The sequence below is a fragment of the Moschus berezovskii genome, chromosome 1 (assembly GCF_049115385.1).
Source record: "Moschus berezovskii isolate FMDL1 chromosome 1, NW_MosBer_1.0, whole genome shotgun sequence".
Lineage (NCBI taxonomy): Eukaryota > Metazoa > Chordata > Mammalia > Artiodactyla > Moschidae > Moschus > Moschus berezovskii.
Window position 1 is genome coordinate 134,791,938 of NC_142460.1, and position 15,421 is coordinate 134,807,358.

At 34.8% G+C, this 15,421-nt stretch overlaps 1 protein-coding gene across 1 annotated transcript in view; it reads right to left on the reverse strand.

Moving 5' to 3' along the window:
• GMPS (guanosine monophosphate synthase) overlaps nt 1-15,421 on the reverse strand; it is a 75,570-nt gene that overhangs the window by 24,175 nt on the left and 35,974 nt on the right. Inside the window, exons 4-5 of the mRNA XM_055411214.2 lie at nt 11,570-11,667; nt 9,177-9,280 (exon numbers count right to left, since the gene is read on the reverse strand). Coding sequence (XP_055267189.1) covers nt 9,177-9,280; nt 11,570-11,667 — 202 coding nt within the window. The remainder of the gene's footprint in view (nt 1-9,176; nt 9,281-11,569; nt 11,668-15,421) is intronic.

Below are 15,421 nucleotides of genomic sequence, written 5' to 3' on the forward strand. Positions count from 1 at the left end.
AAACTCTCATGACCTTAAATTTTACCTATATGTTGGTATACCCCTGAATTTATTCCTCCAGTCCAGTTTTCTCTTCTATAGTCCTGACTCAAAAATATACAAAACTGCCTATTCACACCTTCAACTCAATGTTTAATAAGAAACCTTAAATTTAATATGCAAACCCAAATTACTTCATTCTTTCCCATCAGGTAAACAGAAACCATCCTCTGGTTGCTCAGGCTGAAACACTTGGAAGTTAAAATTGAACTCTATTCTCTCCTTCCTACTCCACAGTAAATTCTCTGTTTCTGCCTTCAAAACATACCAGAACCCAGTCTTACTTCTGGTTTCCAGTCCAGCATATATAAGAAGCTAGAAGACACCACTATATTCTAACAACAAATAAAAAGTTTATTAAATACCCTTAGAGAAACTGACAGGTAAATACAGAGAATCACAACTTACTGGAGAACTCCATGACTGCAAACCTCTATGGGAACCATTGCTGAGGCAGGGAAACTTGAACTATAATTGATATCACTGGAGGCTCAGCATAGACAAATCTGAGAGATAAAATGTCCAGGAAGACCCAGTCATCTGGGATCCCCACACTCTCCAGTAGCTTCACTAAGTTCTCACAGTGAATATTAGAGGAAAATCCCCCTGTGCTTCCAAAAGGGGAGGGAAAAATAAAACATTTTGAAATACACCAAGCCATTCTTTTCTTCTTAATAAGGTCTTCTCTCAGGAGAAATTACTTAACCAGTCGAATATGACAGGGTTTTATCAGAACCAAACTGACTTGGGAGAAAAGAAAACACCCAACCCTAGCCCGCTCTAGTCCTCCTGTCCCATCTAACAGGGTTAAAAACTGAAAACACTCATGAAATCTACAGCCCGAAGCCACAGGTTCACTAAGACTGAGACCTGCTCACAAGACCACAGAACACTTTCCCTCTCCCCATCTAGAGCAATTCCCTGTACCCAGTACACCATGTCAAGCTAGCAAGAGAAAAGTACAAGATATACTAAAAGGGAAAAAATAAGTTTGAAGAGATAGATCAAGTGTTAGAAGAGACTCAGATACTGTAGAGATATTGGAATTATCAGCTTGGGAATTTAGAACAAGTATTATTAAGAAGCTAAGGGCTCAAATGGATAAAGTAGAGTATGCAAGAAGGGCCAGGCAATGTAAGCAGAGAGTTGGAAATTCTCAAAGACACCAAAATGATCTCGAGGGATCAAAAACACTGTAACAGAAATGAAGAATGTCTTTGATGGGCTTATCAACAGACTGGACATGGTTTAAGAAATACTCTCTAAGCCAGAAGATAACAATAAAAATGGCTCACACTGAAAACCGAAAAGAAAAAAACACTGAAAAAAAAAAAAAAAAAACCCCAGAACATCCAAGAACTGTGAGACAGGTACAAATAACGTAAACAGTGGAACTTCTAGAGGAAAGAGAAAGAGGAACAGAATATTTAAACATTTAAAACCATAATGAATGAGAATTTTCCCTGAAATTAATATAAGACACCAAACTAACCCACGAAGCTCAGAAAACACTGAGCAGCATAAATTCAAAAAGAAAAAAAAAAAATTACACCTAGGCATATGCTTTACAAACTACAAAAAATCAAAATAAAGAAAAAACATCTTGAAAGAAGCCAGTCGGGGTGACGTGGTTGGGAGCCTCACTTATACAGGAGGAAAGATAAGAATTACTGATACATCCAACTGACTGGAAACCATGGAAGTGAGAGTAGACTGAAATAAGTAAAATGTGGAGAGAAATATATATTCTTCTCGAGCACAGTTGGAACATTCTTCAGAATAAATCACGTTTGACCACAAAACAAGTCGGACTAAATTCAAGAAGACTGAAATGATAATCAAGTATCTTTTCTGACCACAATGGTAGAAGTAGAATTACAAGAAGAAAACTGGAAAATTCACAAATATGTGACAATTAAACTACATGCTCCTGAGAAGCTAATAGGTCAAAGAAGGAATCAAGAGACCAATTTTAAAATCTTGAGACAAAGAAAAATGAAAACCAAACAACCAAAACTTACGGTATATGCCAAAAAGCAATTCTAAGAGGGAAGTTCACAGAGATAAATGCCCACATCCAAAAAAAGGTCAGGCCTTAAACAACCTAATAACTTCAAAGAACTAGGGAAAAAAAAAAAAAGAAACTAAGCCCAAAGTTAATAGAAGAGTGGAAATTACAAAGATCAGAGCAGAAATAAATGATGATTTTAAAAAAGATGAAAATAAGAGATAGTTTCTTGAAAAGATAAACAGACAAACCTCTAGCCAGACTTCCCAAGAAAAAAAGAGGACACAAAATTAGAACTGAAAAAGGAGACATTACAACAGATACCACACAGATACTATGAACAATTATACACCAACAAACTGAAAAACTTAGAAGAAATGGATAAATTCCTAGAAACATGTAACTTACCAGGACTAAATCATGAAGCAACAGAAAATCTGAATGGACTCATTTTAAGTAAGGAGATTGAATCAATAATCAAATACCTCCCCAAAAGTTGTGAAACCAGATGGCTTCACCAGTGAATTCTACCAAACACTTAAAGAAGAACTAATAACAACTCATGAGAAATAGAAGCAGAAGGAACACTTCCAAAAATGAGACTAGCAATACTCTGATATCACAGCCAGACATGACTACCAAAAAAAGAAAATTATAGGTCAATTTCTCTGATAAACAATGTTGCAAAAATCCTCAACAAAACATTAGCAAATCAAATACAATACATGAAAAAGATCATACACCATAATCAAGTGGGATTTATTCCAGGGATGCAGGGATAGTTTAACATCTGCCAATCAATGTGATATACCATATTAACAAAATGAAGGATAAAAATAATATGGTCATGTCAATAGAGAAAAAGCTATAGATAAAATTCAACATCACACATGATAACAACTCTCAACAAACTGGGTACAGAAGGAACATACCTCAATATAATAAAGGCCATATACAACAAGCCCACAGTTAACATTCTCAGTGATGAAAAGCTTTTCCTCTAAGAACAGGAACAAGTCAAGAATTCAACAAAGTCCTGGAACAAGTCAAGAATTCAACAAAGTAATGGAAGTCCTAGCCAGACCAGTCAGGCCATAAAAAGAAATAAAATTATCCAAATTAAAATTAATAAGCAAACTGTCTCTATTTGCAGATGATGCAACACTGTATCTAGGAAACCCTAGAGGCTCTACTAAAATGCCGTCAGAACTAATAAATTATTTCAGCAAGATTGTAGGATACATAATCAACATACAGAAATCAACTCTGTATGTATCAACAACAAACTATCAGCAGAAAAAATTACGAAAACATTCCCATCAACAAATTCAAAAAGAATAAAACACTTAGGAATAAATTTAACCAAAAAAGATGAAAGATCTGTACACTGAACACTGTAAGACCTTGATGAAAGAAACTGAAGAAGGCACAAGTAAAAAGATATTCCATGTTCATGGATTAGATGAATTACTAACATATTGTTAAAATGTCAATTCTAGGGACTTTTTGCTGGCAAGTCCAGCAGTCAAGACTTCCCCTTTCAGTGCAGGGAGTGTGTGTGGGTTTGATCCTTGGTCAGGGAGCTAAGATCCCACATATGTCTTGTGGCCAAAAAAACCCAAAAGTAATGTTGTAACAAATTCAATAAAGATTTTTAAAATGGTCCACATCAAAAAAAAAAAGGAAAAAAGTCTTTTAAAAAAAAAGTCAGTTCTACCCAAAGTGATCTACAGATTCAATTCAACCTCTATCAAAAATGGAAGGTACAAATGTGGTGACCTAGGGGTGAGGGAACAAGGGGAATAGGGAGAGTTGGTAAAAGAGTACAAATTCTTGATTTTAAGATGAATAAGGTCTGAGGATCTAATGTATAATAAATAGATAATTATAGCTGATAGCAAATTTCAGTGATCCAATATAGTGTTAAGAGAGTAGAATTTAAATGTTCTTACCAAAAAAAAAAAAAAAGTAAATACAGTTGACCCTTGAACAATTCAAGGGTTAGTTACCTACCCTCAGTGCAGACAAAAATCTGCATAACTTTACAGTCAGGCCTCTGGATCTGCAGTTCCACATCCACGGTTTCGAACCCAGATCATGCAGTACTAAAGCACATATTTAGTGAAAAAAAATCCACATATAAGGTCACCCACAGAGTTCAAAACTGTGCTGTTCAAGGATCAACTGTATGTGAGGTGATGGATGGATTAATTAACTCAATGGGGAAAAATCTTTTCATAATGTATATCAGGGGACTTCCCTGGTGGCTCAGATGGTAAAGCATCTGCCTACAATGCGGGAGACCTGGGTTCAATCCCTGGGTCGGGAAGATACCCTGGAGAAGGAAATGGCAACCCATTCCAGTACTCTTGCCTGGAAAATCACACAGACAAAGGAGCCTGGTAGGCTACAGTCCATGGGATCGCAAAGAAGCGGACATGACTGGGCAACTTCACTTTATCAAATCATCACAATGTACACTTCAAATATTTTACAATTTTGTTGATTATACTTCAATAAAGCTAAAAAAGTTAATTTTTAAAAAAATGTTGGGGGGGGGGAAACCACCAACCTAGAATTCTGTGCCTTGAGAAATTATCCTCCAAAAGTTCAGGAAAAACATAAAAGTTTCAAACAAACAAAACCTAAGACCATCTGTTGCCAACAGGCCGCTCTCCAAGAAATGTTAAAAGAAGTTCTTTAGAGAGAAGGAAAATGATAAAGATCAGAAACTTGGATCCACATAAAAAAGAGAAGAGGAAGAATAAATGAAGGTAAAATTAAAACTTTCTTCTTCCTAATTGAGCTAATAGATAACTTCATTCAAAATAATAGCAACAACGATATAATTATATATGCTTATACAGAGACATATTATTCATGCTTACTTTTAAGCGAAATGATGACAGCAATGCACAAGGGGTAAGAGGAAAAAAATCATGTTTATTTTGTTATTATAAGGTACACTACCTGTGAAATGGTACAGTGTTATTTGAAACTGAATTTGAGTTAGTTGTAAATATATATTGTAAAATCATGGGCAACTTTTTCTTAGAAAAAGTAAAAAGATATAACTGACATGCAAAGAAAGAGAAAATCAGACCATATAAAATGATCAATTAAAACCACAAACGGTAGAAAAAGACAAAAATATGAACAAAGAACAAGGACAATAAATAGAAAACAACAGATACAATGGATATTAATCCAACACTATCAACAATCCTTTTAAATTCCAATAGTCTAAATGTACCAATTAAAAGACAGAGATTGTCACAGTGGATCAAGAAAGAAAACATAATTTATATACTGTCTACAAGAAACCCACTTTAAATATAAAACCCCAGATCAAAAGTAATGGACAGACAAAGATATATCAAGATAACACTAATTAAAAGATAGCATGAGAGACCTTCCTGGTGGTCCACTGGTTAAGAATCCACCTGCCAATGAAGAGGACACCAGTTCAATCCCTCATTGGGGAAGACTCCATATACCACTGGGCAAATAAGCCTGTGCGCCACAACTAACGAACCCACACTCCAGAACCTGTGAGCTGCAACTACTGAGCCCAAGTGTCCTAGAGCCCGTGTTCTGCAACAAAAGCTTCTCTGCAATGAGAAGCTCATAAACCACAACGAAGACCCAGCACTGCCATGAATAAATAAATAAAAAGATAACACGAGTCGATACATCAATGTCAGAGCAGACTTCAGCCAAGAAAAGTTACCAGGACTAATTTCTCATATAAATGCTTTCCTCTTTGCAATCATCCTGTGTTTTTTCAGTCTTCAACTTTTTTGAGGCTTTTAATGGCTAGGTCAAATGATCTCTCTTGGTAAATGTCATATTGCACTTGAAAATATGTGAGTTATTTTCAAATGTCCTTTGATACTGATTTCTAACACAATTCCACAATGGTAAGAGAACAGACTCTGCATGGTTTCAGTACCTTAAGAACACAAAATTTTTGCACCTTGTTTTATTCCCTGGATATGTTCCAGTGTCTCCTACTTTACAGTCTATGGGAACTTGGAATAGAATTTATATCTGTTGTGCGAAAACTGTATAAATCTTAATTATGCTGAATTGGTTCATGGTGCTTTTCAGGTCTACTATATCCTTCTACTTTTCTATATATTCACTCTTAATTTTTGAGACTTTTGATACTGCGACTAAAAATTTTAATTTGTCTACTTAAAAAACAGTTCTATGGTAGAACTATATATAACTTCATTCTGTATTTTTCCAAGTCTCTTGCAAATGTGTTATCATACTTCCATAATTTAAAAAGAAAATTTATCAGGGATAAAGAGGGGCATACATATAATGATAAAGGAATCCATTCATAAAGAAGACATAATAATCCTTCATACATATGCACCTAACAGGAAAGCATCAAAATATGTAAGGCAAAAACTGATATAAGGAGAAATACATGAATCCACTACTGCAGTTAGATACTTCAAAATCCCTCTATCAGAAATAAGAGTTAATTACTGCAATCCATCGTATCAATAGGCTAAGAAAGAAAAATTATATGATCACATCAATAAATGCAGAAAAAGTATATGAAATATATCCAAACACTCCATCATGATAACTCTCAGGAGACTAGGAATAGAGGGGGACTTCAACTTGACAAAGAGTATTTTCTGAAAACCTACAACTAACATCATACTTAACCATGAGAAACTCAAAACTTTTCCACTAAGATCAGGAACAAAGCAAGGATGTTCCCTCTATCCACTGCTTTTCAACATCATTACAGAAGTCCCAGTTAATGCAATAGGACAAGAAAAGGAAATAAAAGATATACAGATTGGGGGGAAAAGGAAATAAATTGGTCTTTGTTCACAGATGACATGAGTGCCTATGTATAAAATTTTTAAAAATCAACCAAAAAATTTCCTAGAACTAATAAGTGAATACAACAAAGTTGCCAGACAGAAGGTTAATACACAAAAGTTCATGGCTTTACCATATACCAGCAATGAACAAGTGGAATTTAAATTATAAATACAATTAACATTAACACTCCCAAATGAAATATTTTGGTATAAATCTAACAAAATATGTACAAGATGTATACGAGAACCAATCACTCCTAAGCACTTATACCTCTCCCACTCTTCTCCTTACACAGTCTCCTTTCCTGATTACCACGACAGATTTCTAGCTGGTCTCTGCTTCTACATTTAACCTCTCTTTACTCCTCTGTAGCCAGGGTAATCCTGAAATTAGATCATGTCTCTCCTTTGTTCAAATCTTCACTCACTATAAGTAAAGCCAACATTTTCACAATCGCCTCAAAGGTTCTGGGATTCTGGCTCCCAACACCCTGTCTACCTTATCTTCTACCACATGCCCCCATGCTTACCCAGCTCTAACCATGTGGTCTCCTTGCTGTTCCTTAAACAAGGTCCCATCCCAGGAATTCTGTACTACTCTGTACTCTTTCCCCAAATATCCAAAAGGGCCAAGCACCTACTTCCTCCATGTCTAGTATCATCTAATAGGAACACCATCTCTGAATATCCTATCTAAAAGAGTAACAGTCCAAATCACACATTCCATAACACTCCTCTCATCTTTTTATTTTTTCAATGCATTTAAACAGTGTCAAGCACTGACTTTTTCTGTATGATCTGGTTACTGTGTGTCCCACCCCTCCCCCATCCCCAGCCTCACTAACTAGAACATTAAACAGAGGTAATGGACTGTGAAGAAAACTGATCGCCGAAGAATCGATGCTTTTGAACTGTGGTGCTGGAGAAGACTCTTGAGAGTCCCTTATACTGCAAGGAGATCCAACCAGTCCATTCTAAAGGAGATCAATCCTGGATGTTCATTGGAGGGACTGATGCTAAAGCTGAAACTCCAATACTTTGGCCACCTCATGAGACAAGTTGACTCACTGGAAAAGACTCTGATGCTGGGAAAGGTTGGGGGTGGGAGGAGAAGGGGACGACGGAGAATGAGATGGCTGGATGGCATCACCGACTCTGTGGACATGAGTTTGAGTGTACTCCGGGAGTCGGTGATGGACAGGGAGGCCTGGCGTGCTGTGATTCATGGGGTCGCGGAGAGTCGGACACGACTGAGCGACTGAACTGAACTGAACTGAACTGAATGTTCATTTTGTTCATTGGCACCTAGAACTGTGCCTGGGACATGTGGGTAAGCAAATATTTGTTGTATGAATAAAAATATATAATCTCATCTACCACTGTTGATCTTGTATAAGAAATAGAAACCTGTCAAAAAGGAAACTAATCTTGATAATTCCTATGCTAATACAATAATCCGTTAAATAACTGCAGGCAGATTACTCAATTCAATTTATCCATGACAAATTTTTTTTTCCAACTTTTTAGGTGTAACATAACAAACAACAACTTTATGATAACTCCACTTTTTCTCTTTTACAGATATCCAGGATTACTGGTGATTATTTACAATTATTCAAGTAATCAAGTAAAAAAATTATGAATTGCTGCCAGAAAATCAATTCCTCTTCAAGAAAAATAGAACAAAAAATTGTTTAGAGCATGAACTGGCAAACTTCCTACAAAGGGCTGGATGTTATAAACTAAGCTTGGTGGGACATATGCATACAGTCCCTGTCATTTATATAACCTTTAAATAACATAAAAAGCATTCTTAGTTCCTGAACATACAAAAAACAGTCTGTAGGCTGGATTTGACTCACAGGTTACCCGGGTTCAGAGCAATGCTCTGAATGCTTAGTCTGATGTTTTATAGACATCCAATATACATGCCTATCTATACCTAAAAGAGGCATTTTTTAAAAAGGCAATTACGAATACAGCATGCTAGAGAGGTAAATGGTTCTCAAACTTTTCCTGAGTTATAATAGATATATTTATGTTTGAAAAGCATAGTAGAATAAACAATTTTAAAAGTATTTCAGAGCAAACTAGTAAGTGACTTCTAGATAATCCTTCTAATATTAAATACCCTTCATGAATTAACAATTAACCCTATGACACTTACAGTATCTTTAAAAAAATTAAGAAACATCAAAAATACTATCACATACAGAAACATATGTTTATAAACTTTTCATATTTAAAAAGAAAATCTGCAAAAGTTTTAGAAGTTTTACCTGCTACAATGTTCCCAGAACGTGCCACAACCTTGAATCCATCAGCTACTTTGTCTACACTATCTCCATGGGTGAGTAAAACAATTTCTTCCTTCTGAAGACCCCTAAGTAAATAAAAAATAAAACAATATACAAATAGCTTTATTAGACACGATTAATGGAGTCTTTTGCTTTAATTTTTTCTAGCTTTATTGAGATATAATGACATGTAACATTGTGTAAGTTTAAGGTGTACAATGTGATAATCTGATACACCTATATACTGTGAAATAATTACCACTAATTTAGTTAACACATCTACCATCTCACAGAATTACCATTTTTTGTGTGTGGTAAGAACATTCAGGCTCTACTCTCTTAGCGACTTTCAAATATACAATACAGTGTTGTTAACTGTAGTCATCATACTTTACATTAGATTCCTAGAACTTAATTCATCTTATAACTGGTAGTTTTTTGCTTTAAAAGTTACTAGCTTCTATGAGTAAATCAAGAAAACAGAGAAAGTAGGTAACAGTACAACACTGCTAGAATTCAAATTTACTCTATTCATGATAAAGCCAATAACAATAATAAATACCAGGAAAAGGCAATCCATAAAAACTGAAACTGAATATAAAAAGCTGGTGGTATAACCACAAACACAGTTTCAAGAGGCTATCATGGTTTCAAAATTATATCTCTAATGGAATTAATCTTAAGAACAGAAGTAATTAATGGCATGGTTTAAAACAGATATAAGTAACATTTATCAAACCAACTGTGTGGACTTTCTTTGGACCTTGATGTAAATGAATCAATTTTATAAAAAGATACTTGTTACATTGTGAAAAAATTTGAAGAAGAACTTTGTATTAAATAACATTAAGAAAAATTAAAAATAAAGCAAGATTAAAAAATAAAGCAAGAAGTATATTAAAACCAAAAGGACGTTCTGGGGTTGATGTTACTGTCATCACTGTTCATTGTTATTTAGGATTAGTGTAGGCTATAATTGAGTACCAGGATTTTAGAACTGTCAAGACAGAAAAACTAAATCTTAACCAGATCTTTACATTTAAAGTCTCTTGTATCACATTCCACCAGCACAATTCCTGAAGTAGTTCTCAAGAACAGTCACTTGAGATACAGATAAATGTAAGCAATACCTCTCCATTATAAAGGAGAACAAGAAATGGATTTCACAAATGTATTCTGGCAATGAGTAGCTTCAGTTCATAAAATTATTTTGAGCAACTGTTGCTTTTTTATTAAAATCACTTTGAAAATGAGAATCTCTGAATACTAATATTCTTGCTCTTTCTAATATTAAAGAAAAGCCAGCCACAGCCAGTTCTGTGTAAAAACTGGAATAGCTCCATTTTGGACAAAAGGTCTTAACTTGGATTTTAAAACTGATTTGTCCAATTTGGAGAACACTATCCATTAAGAATTAATTTAGGTATAACTCTATGGAGGATGTAAGAATATATGTTAATAAAACAAATCTATAATTAGCACAGTCACAAGAAATGATAATAAAAATTACATATGCACATTAACTGACACCAGCCTACATTTTATAGATTTAATGCGGTTAGGAAGAAATGTGATTTTTAAAGAAAAATGAAGTTTATTTCAAAAGAAAGTGAGTAACTATCAACTGTCCACCTAAATGGGTTATACCCAAAACATGGGAAAACCCAAAGAAAGAAAGCAAGTGACTAAAATTTAAGTTTCCTGGTCTTTCAGGAAGCTGAATGAAAACTCACCTGGTTTTTTGTAAAGCAGAAGATAAATGATTCTAGGAAGCTAATGAACAGCTCATTCACCAATCTTTAAATACATTAGAGCTAATATACCTAAACTATTATCAACCAGCAATAAAATCAATTCATATATTCACTATATTAAAAAGACAGTACATGAAATACAGTTATGCTCAGTACAAAAAGTGCAATACATATTTAGTAATGAGGCCAGCAAATGGGTAGCTAGTTAAGCACCCAGAGAAAGAACATGGCAGAGGAAGATGTTTACAAATGCAGACAGTTTACAACATTATCTGTTTGTCACATCGGTCACACTAATATTTAGAATCATGCTCTGCTAAAAAGTGAAAAGGGAAAACTACACATGTTGGCATCACCATCTGCAATCCCAAATAGGGGTTTAAGGCTGCACAAGTGCTTTTCAATTCTGTCATTAACTGCTTTTCTTATTCCTAATTAGCATCACCACCATTCTCTTCTGTCTTGACACTCAATTGGAAAACAAATATGACAATACCTTTGGCCACTGCCGTGGCCTTAATTTTGTCTAAGAATTACAGAATCTCCAATTTTGAAGAATAACATTCCCAGCTTTAAGTTACTCCTCTAACATTCTTATTGATATATAAATATCTATCATACCTGAATAAGGAGCATGTGTTATCCACACTAATACTGAAGACTCCATCTTCTCTAACATTTTTTTTGTGCACAGTACCTCCAAATACCTTATTCATCATCTGTTCCAGGAGAAAATAAATTGATGTTAATATAATTCAAAAGAAAATTACCCAATTTCTTATACTAATAATTTATATTTCTTGTTCTTAGGATAGCTGTTATGTTTGTGCCTCCAAAATAAAGGAAGTTTGCTAACTGCAAATTACTTGTTATTATTATATACAATTATCTAGTTCTTAAAAGGAATAGTTACAAAACAAAGCTAGATTAGGAATTTGACCTGATAATTTTTATTATACACTGGCAAATTTTCCATTTAGCATACTTTAATTCATCTGTTAAAAATAAGGATTTCTTTTTAAAAGATAAGGATTTCTTTAATATCTGAGTTTAATTTTTAAAGTACTTCAAAACACTCTTTGAACTCAGAAAGTACCTAGTTGGTATTAAAACTAGGTACTTCATACTTCATAAATTCCTTCAAAATGTTTAATCTTTGGCCCCAAAGGAACAGTCAGTCTGAAAGTCTACAGAAGGCTGTGCTGTGGAGATGGGATAAGCAATATAATCTGGTCTTTAAATTAATTTGTTCAAATCCCATCCACCTACGGACTTTTAAGTAGTCTCTCCAGTCTGACCCTTCGGTGTCAATCTTCTTCATCATTTACATATGCCTGGACAGGGAGGCCTGGCGTGCTGTGATTCATGGTGTCGCAAAGAGTCGGACACAACTGAGCGACTGAACTGAACTGAAACTCTTCCAACACCAAATAGATACACATAGGATTTTAAGGAACATTAAATCTGCATTGATAAAATCAATACAACCTATCTTCATATGTCTGCTCCACAACAGGTGTCATAAGATATCTGCCACAATAATACACGATGTAGGTGTACCCAGCACCCAACAGAAAAACAGGCAGAGGGCTAAATATGTGTTCACTCTTGTAATGTACAATGGCATATTCTTCAAATATGCATCAGCAATGCTGCCCTCTACATTCTCCTGTTAGACATTCACTATAAAACTTCCTTCAATAAAGGTTTGCATGAAGTCCAGCAATTAAATAAAAAACAAAAAACACCTCCTAACCCTTGTTTAACCCAGTACTTCCCAAACTAAAGACTCATACATGAAACACTTTCTGCAGCATCTTAACAAACACATAGTTTAGGAAACACTGCTGCAGTCTAATGAGTCCCCTTGCCTCTAGCCGTGCCCATCTTCCAGAGATCTATGAATGTCAGCTACTAAAATATAAATATGACTGTGTTAGTCCATGATTAAATTCTTAATGGCTATCCTCTATATTTGGGTTAGCAAATTTTCCCTGTAAAGGACCCGAGAATAAGTATTTTAGTTTTTGTAGGCCCTATTGTTTCTGAAGCAACTACTCAATTCTTGTCATTGAAGCACAGAAGCAACCACAGATATTTAAAGGAATGGATATGATGGTGTTCCAATAAACTTTATTTATGGACACTGAAATTTGAATTTCATTTTCACATGTCACAGCATACAATTCTTTTTTAAAAATGTTTTTCAACTCCAACCATAAAAGTCACTTTAAAATCATAAAAACCATTCTTAGCTTGCTGGTCATACAAAAAACAGGCAGTGGCCAGCTTTGGCAGCAGGCTGTAATTTGCTGACTCTGCTGTCTACAGGATAAAGTCCAAGTCCATGATACTGAACAAAGACTTCAATGCACTGCCTGTAACTCCACTTCTCATATTTCCCATTATTCTCTACTCAAGCCATTCAAGCTAGTGTGATTAGCAATGTAGAATTAGCATGTTCTCTCCCCACCATTGTCTTCAGGTACCATGTCTTCACAGTACCAGTGGCCTAGTGGCCCAGAGCAGTCATTCAAATTTGCTGAATGAAAAAACAAATGCTTTCCTCTATACACCAAATGAACCTTGTGTACCTCGGCCTCCTCTAAATTTCCAGTTCTTAATTAGAAGACAGATGAATGATCAAGCTGAGCAAAGCTGTTGGAACACAGCACAATTTAAAACTCCACAGTCTTTATTAAAGGTTTTTATAAAGCCAAAGGCATACAGCAAAATTGAGAGCTATCTCACCTGTTCAGAAGGCTTTCATATTTATTCTTGACTCCTGACTTATGTATGCATGTATGATAGGTAAAAGTGAAAATACAAGGAAGTCAAGGATCAGCAGAGTGTGTGTGTGTGGCAAAGAGGGGAGGGAATAACTTTATGTAAAGCAGAACACTCTACTTAGTTAAAATTTTGTTTTAATATTCTATTTTGACTTAAGGAAATGGTTTTTGGTCTGGATTCTCATAACCTTGAGGTCCTAAATGCCTCAAACAACAACAAAAGCCCTGTAGGTCTACCAGTCTAATTGGGTCAGCTCCCAGTTTATCTGTCTTGTATGTCAAGATTTCAAAATAAATCTTAGATTTGGAGGGGGAAATGAAAGGAAATTCTCCCCCCCAAAAAATTTAACAAAATCTGTGTTAGAGTACATAAAGAAACCAAATGCTTGTAATAAAGATGTTTCTTTAAAAAGATGAAACTATAGTGAAGAGAGAAGTCAGAATCTAGAAGGTATATGCAATATACATAATTGGCAAAAGTTTAGCATCTAGCATATATAAAAACAATTTTAAAAATTCAACAAAAAATGTGCAAAAATCATGGCTAATCTTTTACAGCAAACCAGACATTAATGACTAATGGCAAATAAATCCATGAATCTTAAAATAAGAACAATGACCATTAAGACTACAACATGTCATTTAACACCTCTTCAGCTAGGCAAATAAAAAAAAAAATCTAACCTTGCCAAGGGATACAGAGCAAAAGGAATTTTTACATATTGCTGTGGGAAGGTATATTGGGGACAAATAGTTCTTAGTGAAGTTGAGACTCAGCATTTCAATTAACGGTTAGCTTAGAGAAAACTTTGTGTTTGTACAATACCAAAGTCCAAAAATATTCATGGCAGCATCTGTAATTGCAAAAACTTGGGAAAAGACCAGCAACGCTAACAGTTGAATGTATCACTATTTGCGATACACTTGAAAGTATCACTATATTCAAACAATAATTTCAGTAGCGAAAATAACTTAAAATTAGTGACTTTCAGAACCAAAAATGAAACTACAAGAAGCATGATTTCACTTACATGAAGATCAATAGACAAAACTAGATAATAGATTATCTAGAAATACAATGTGTATAAATCTATAAAGAAAAGAAAGGGAATGAATAACAATTCAGTAAAAGTGTTACTTACCTCTTGCTGGAAGAGAGAACAATGTGGAATGGAAAAAAGTACAAAGAGTTTTGAAAGTTCTACTAATATTCTATTTCTTATGCTGAGTGACGGATAAACCATAAAAGAAATAAACAGTGCAAGGAGCAGGACAAACTGTTTTCTTCCAAAGCAAAGAATTACCAGGAAGCAACCAGTAAGACTCAAGAGTTAATGGGAAAAGACAGTGCATAAAATTTCAGGCTGCCATGGAGTGGGCACAGGTATATATTAGAGGGAGGCCTTTGGTGCTAACATTACCCAACCAAGCGTCTCTAGGAAGTTTTAGTCCTTTACAAACAGCACAATAGCTACGAGGTATTATTTATATCAGTATTTTATAGAAAGATAATTTCTGCCCAAAGGAACAAGATCATTCTATTCCATTATCCTCCTATGAAAGCAGTAGGCAATTTTTTTTATGCATTTAACATAAACAGACCTGGCTCTGGCTACCATAAGATCCATCTTGAATGACAGAAAATGTGGTCTTACAATTATAAGGGGGTACTGGCAAAATGGAC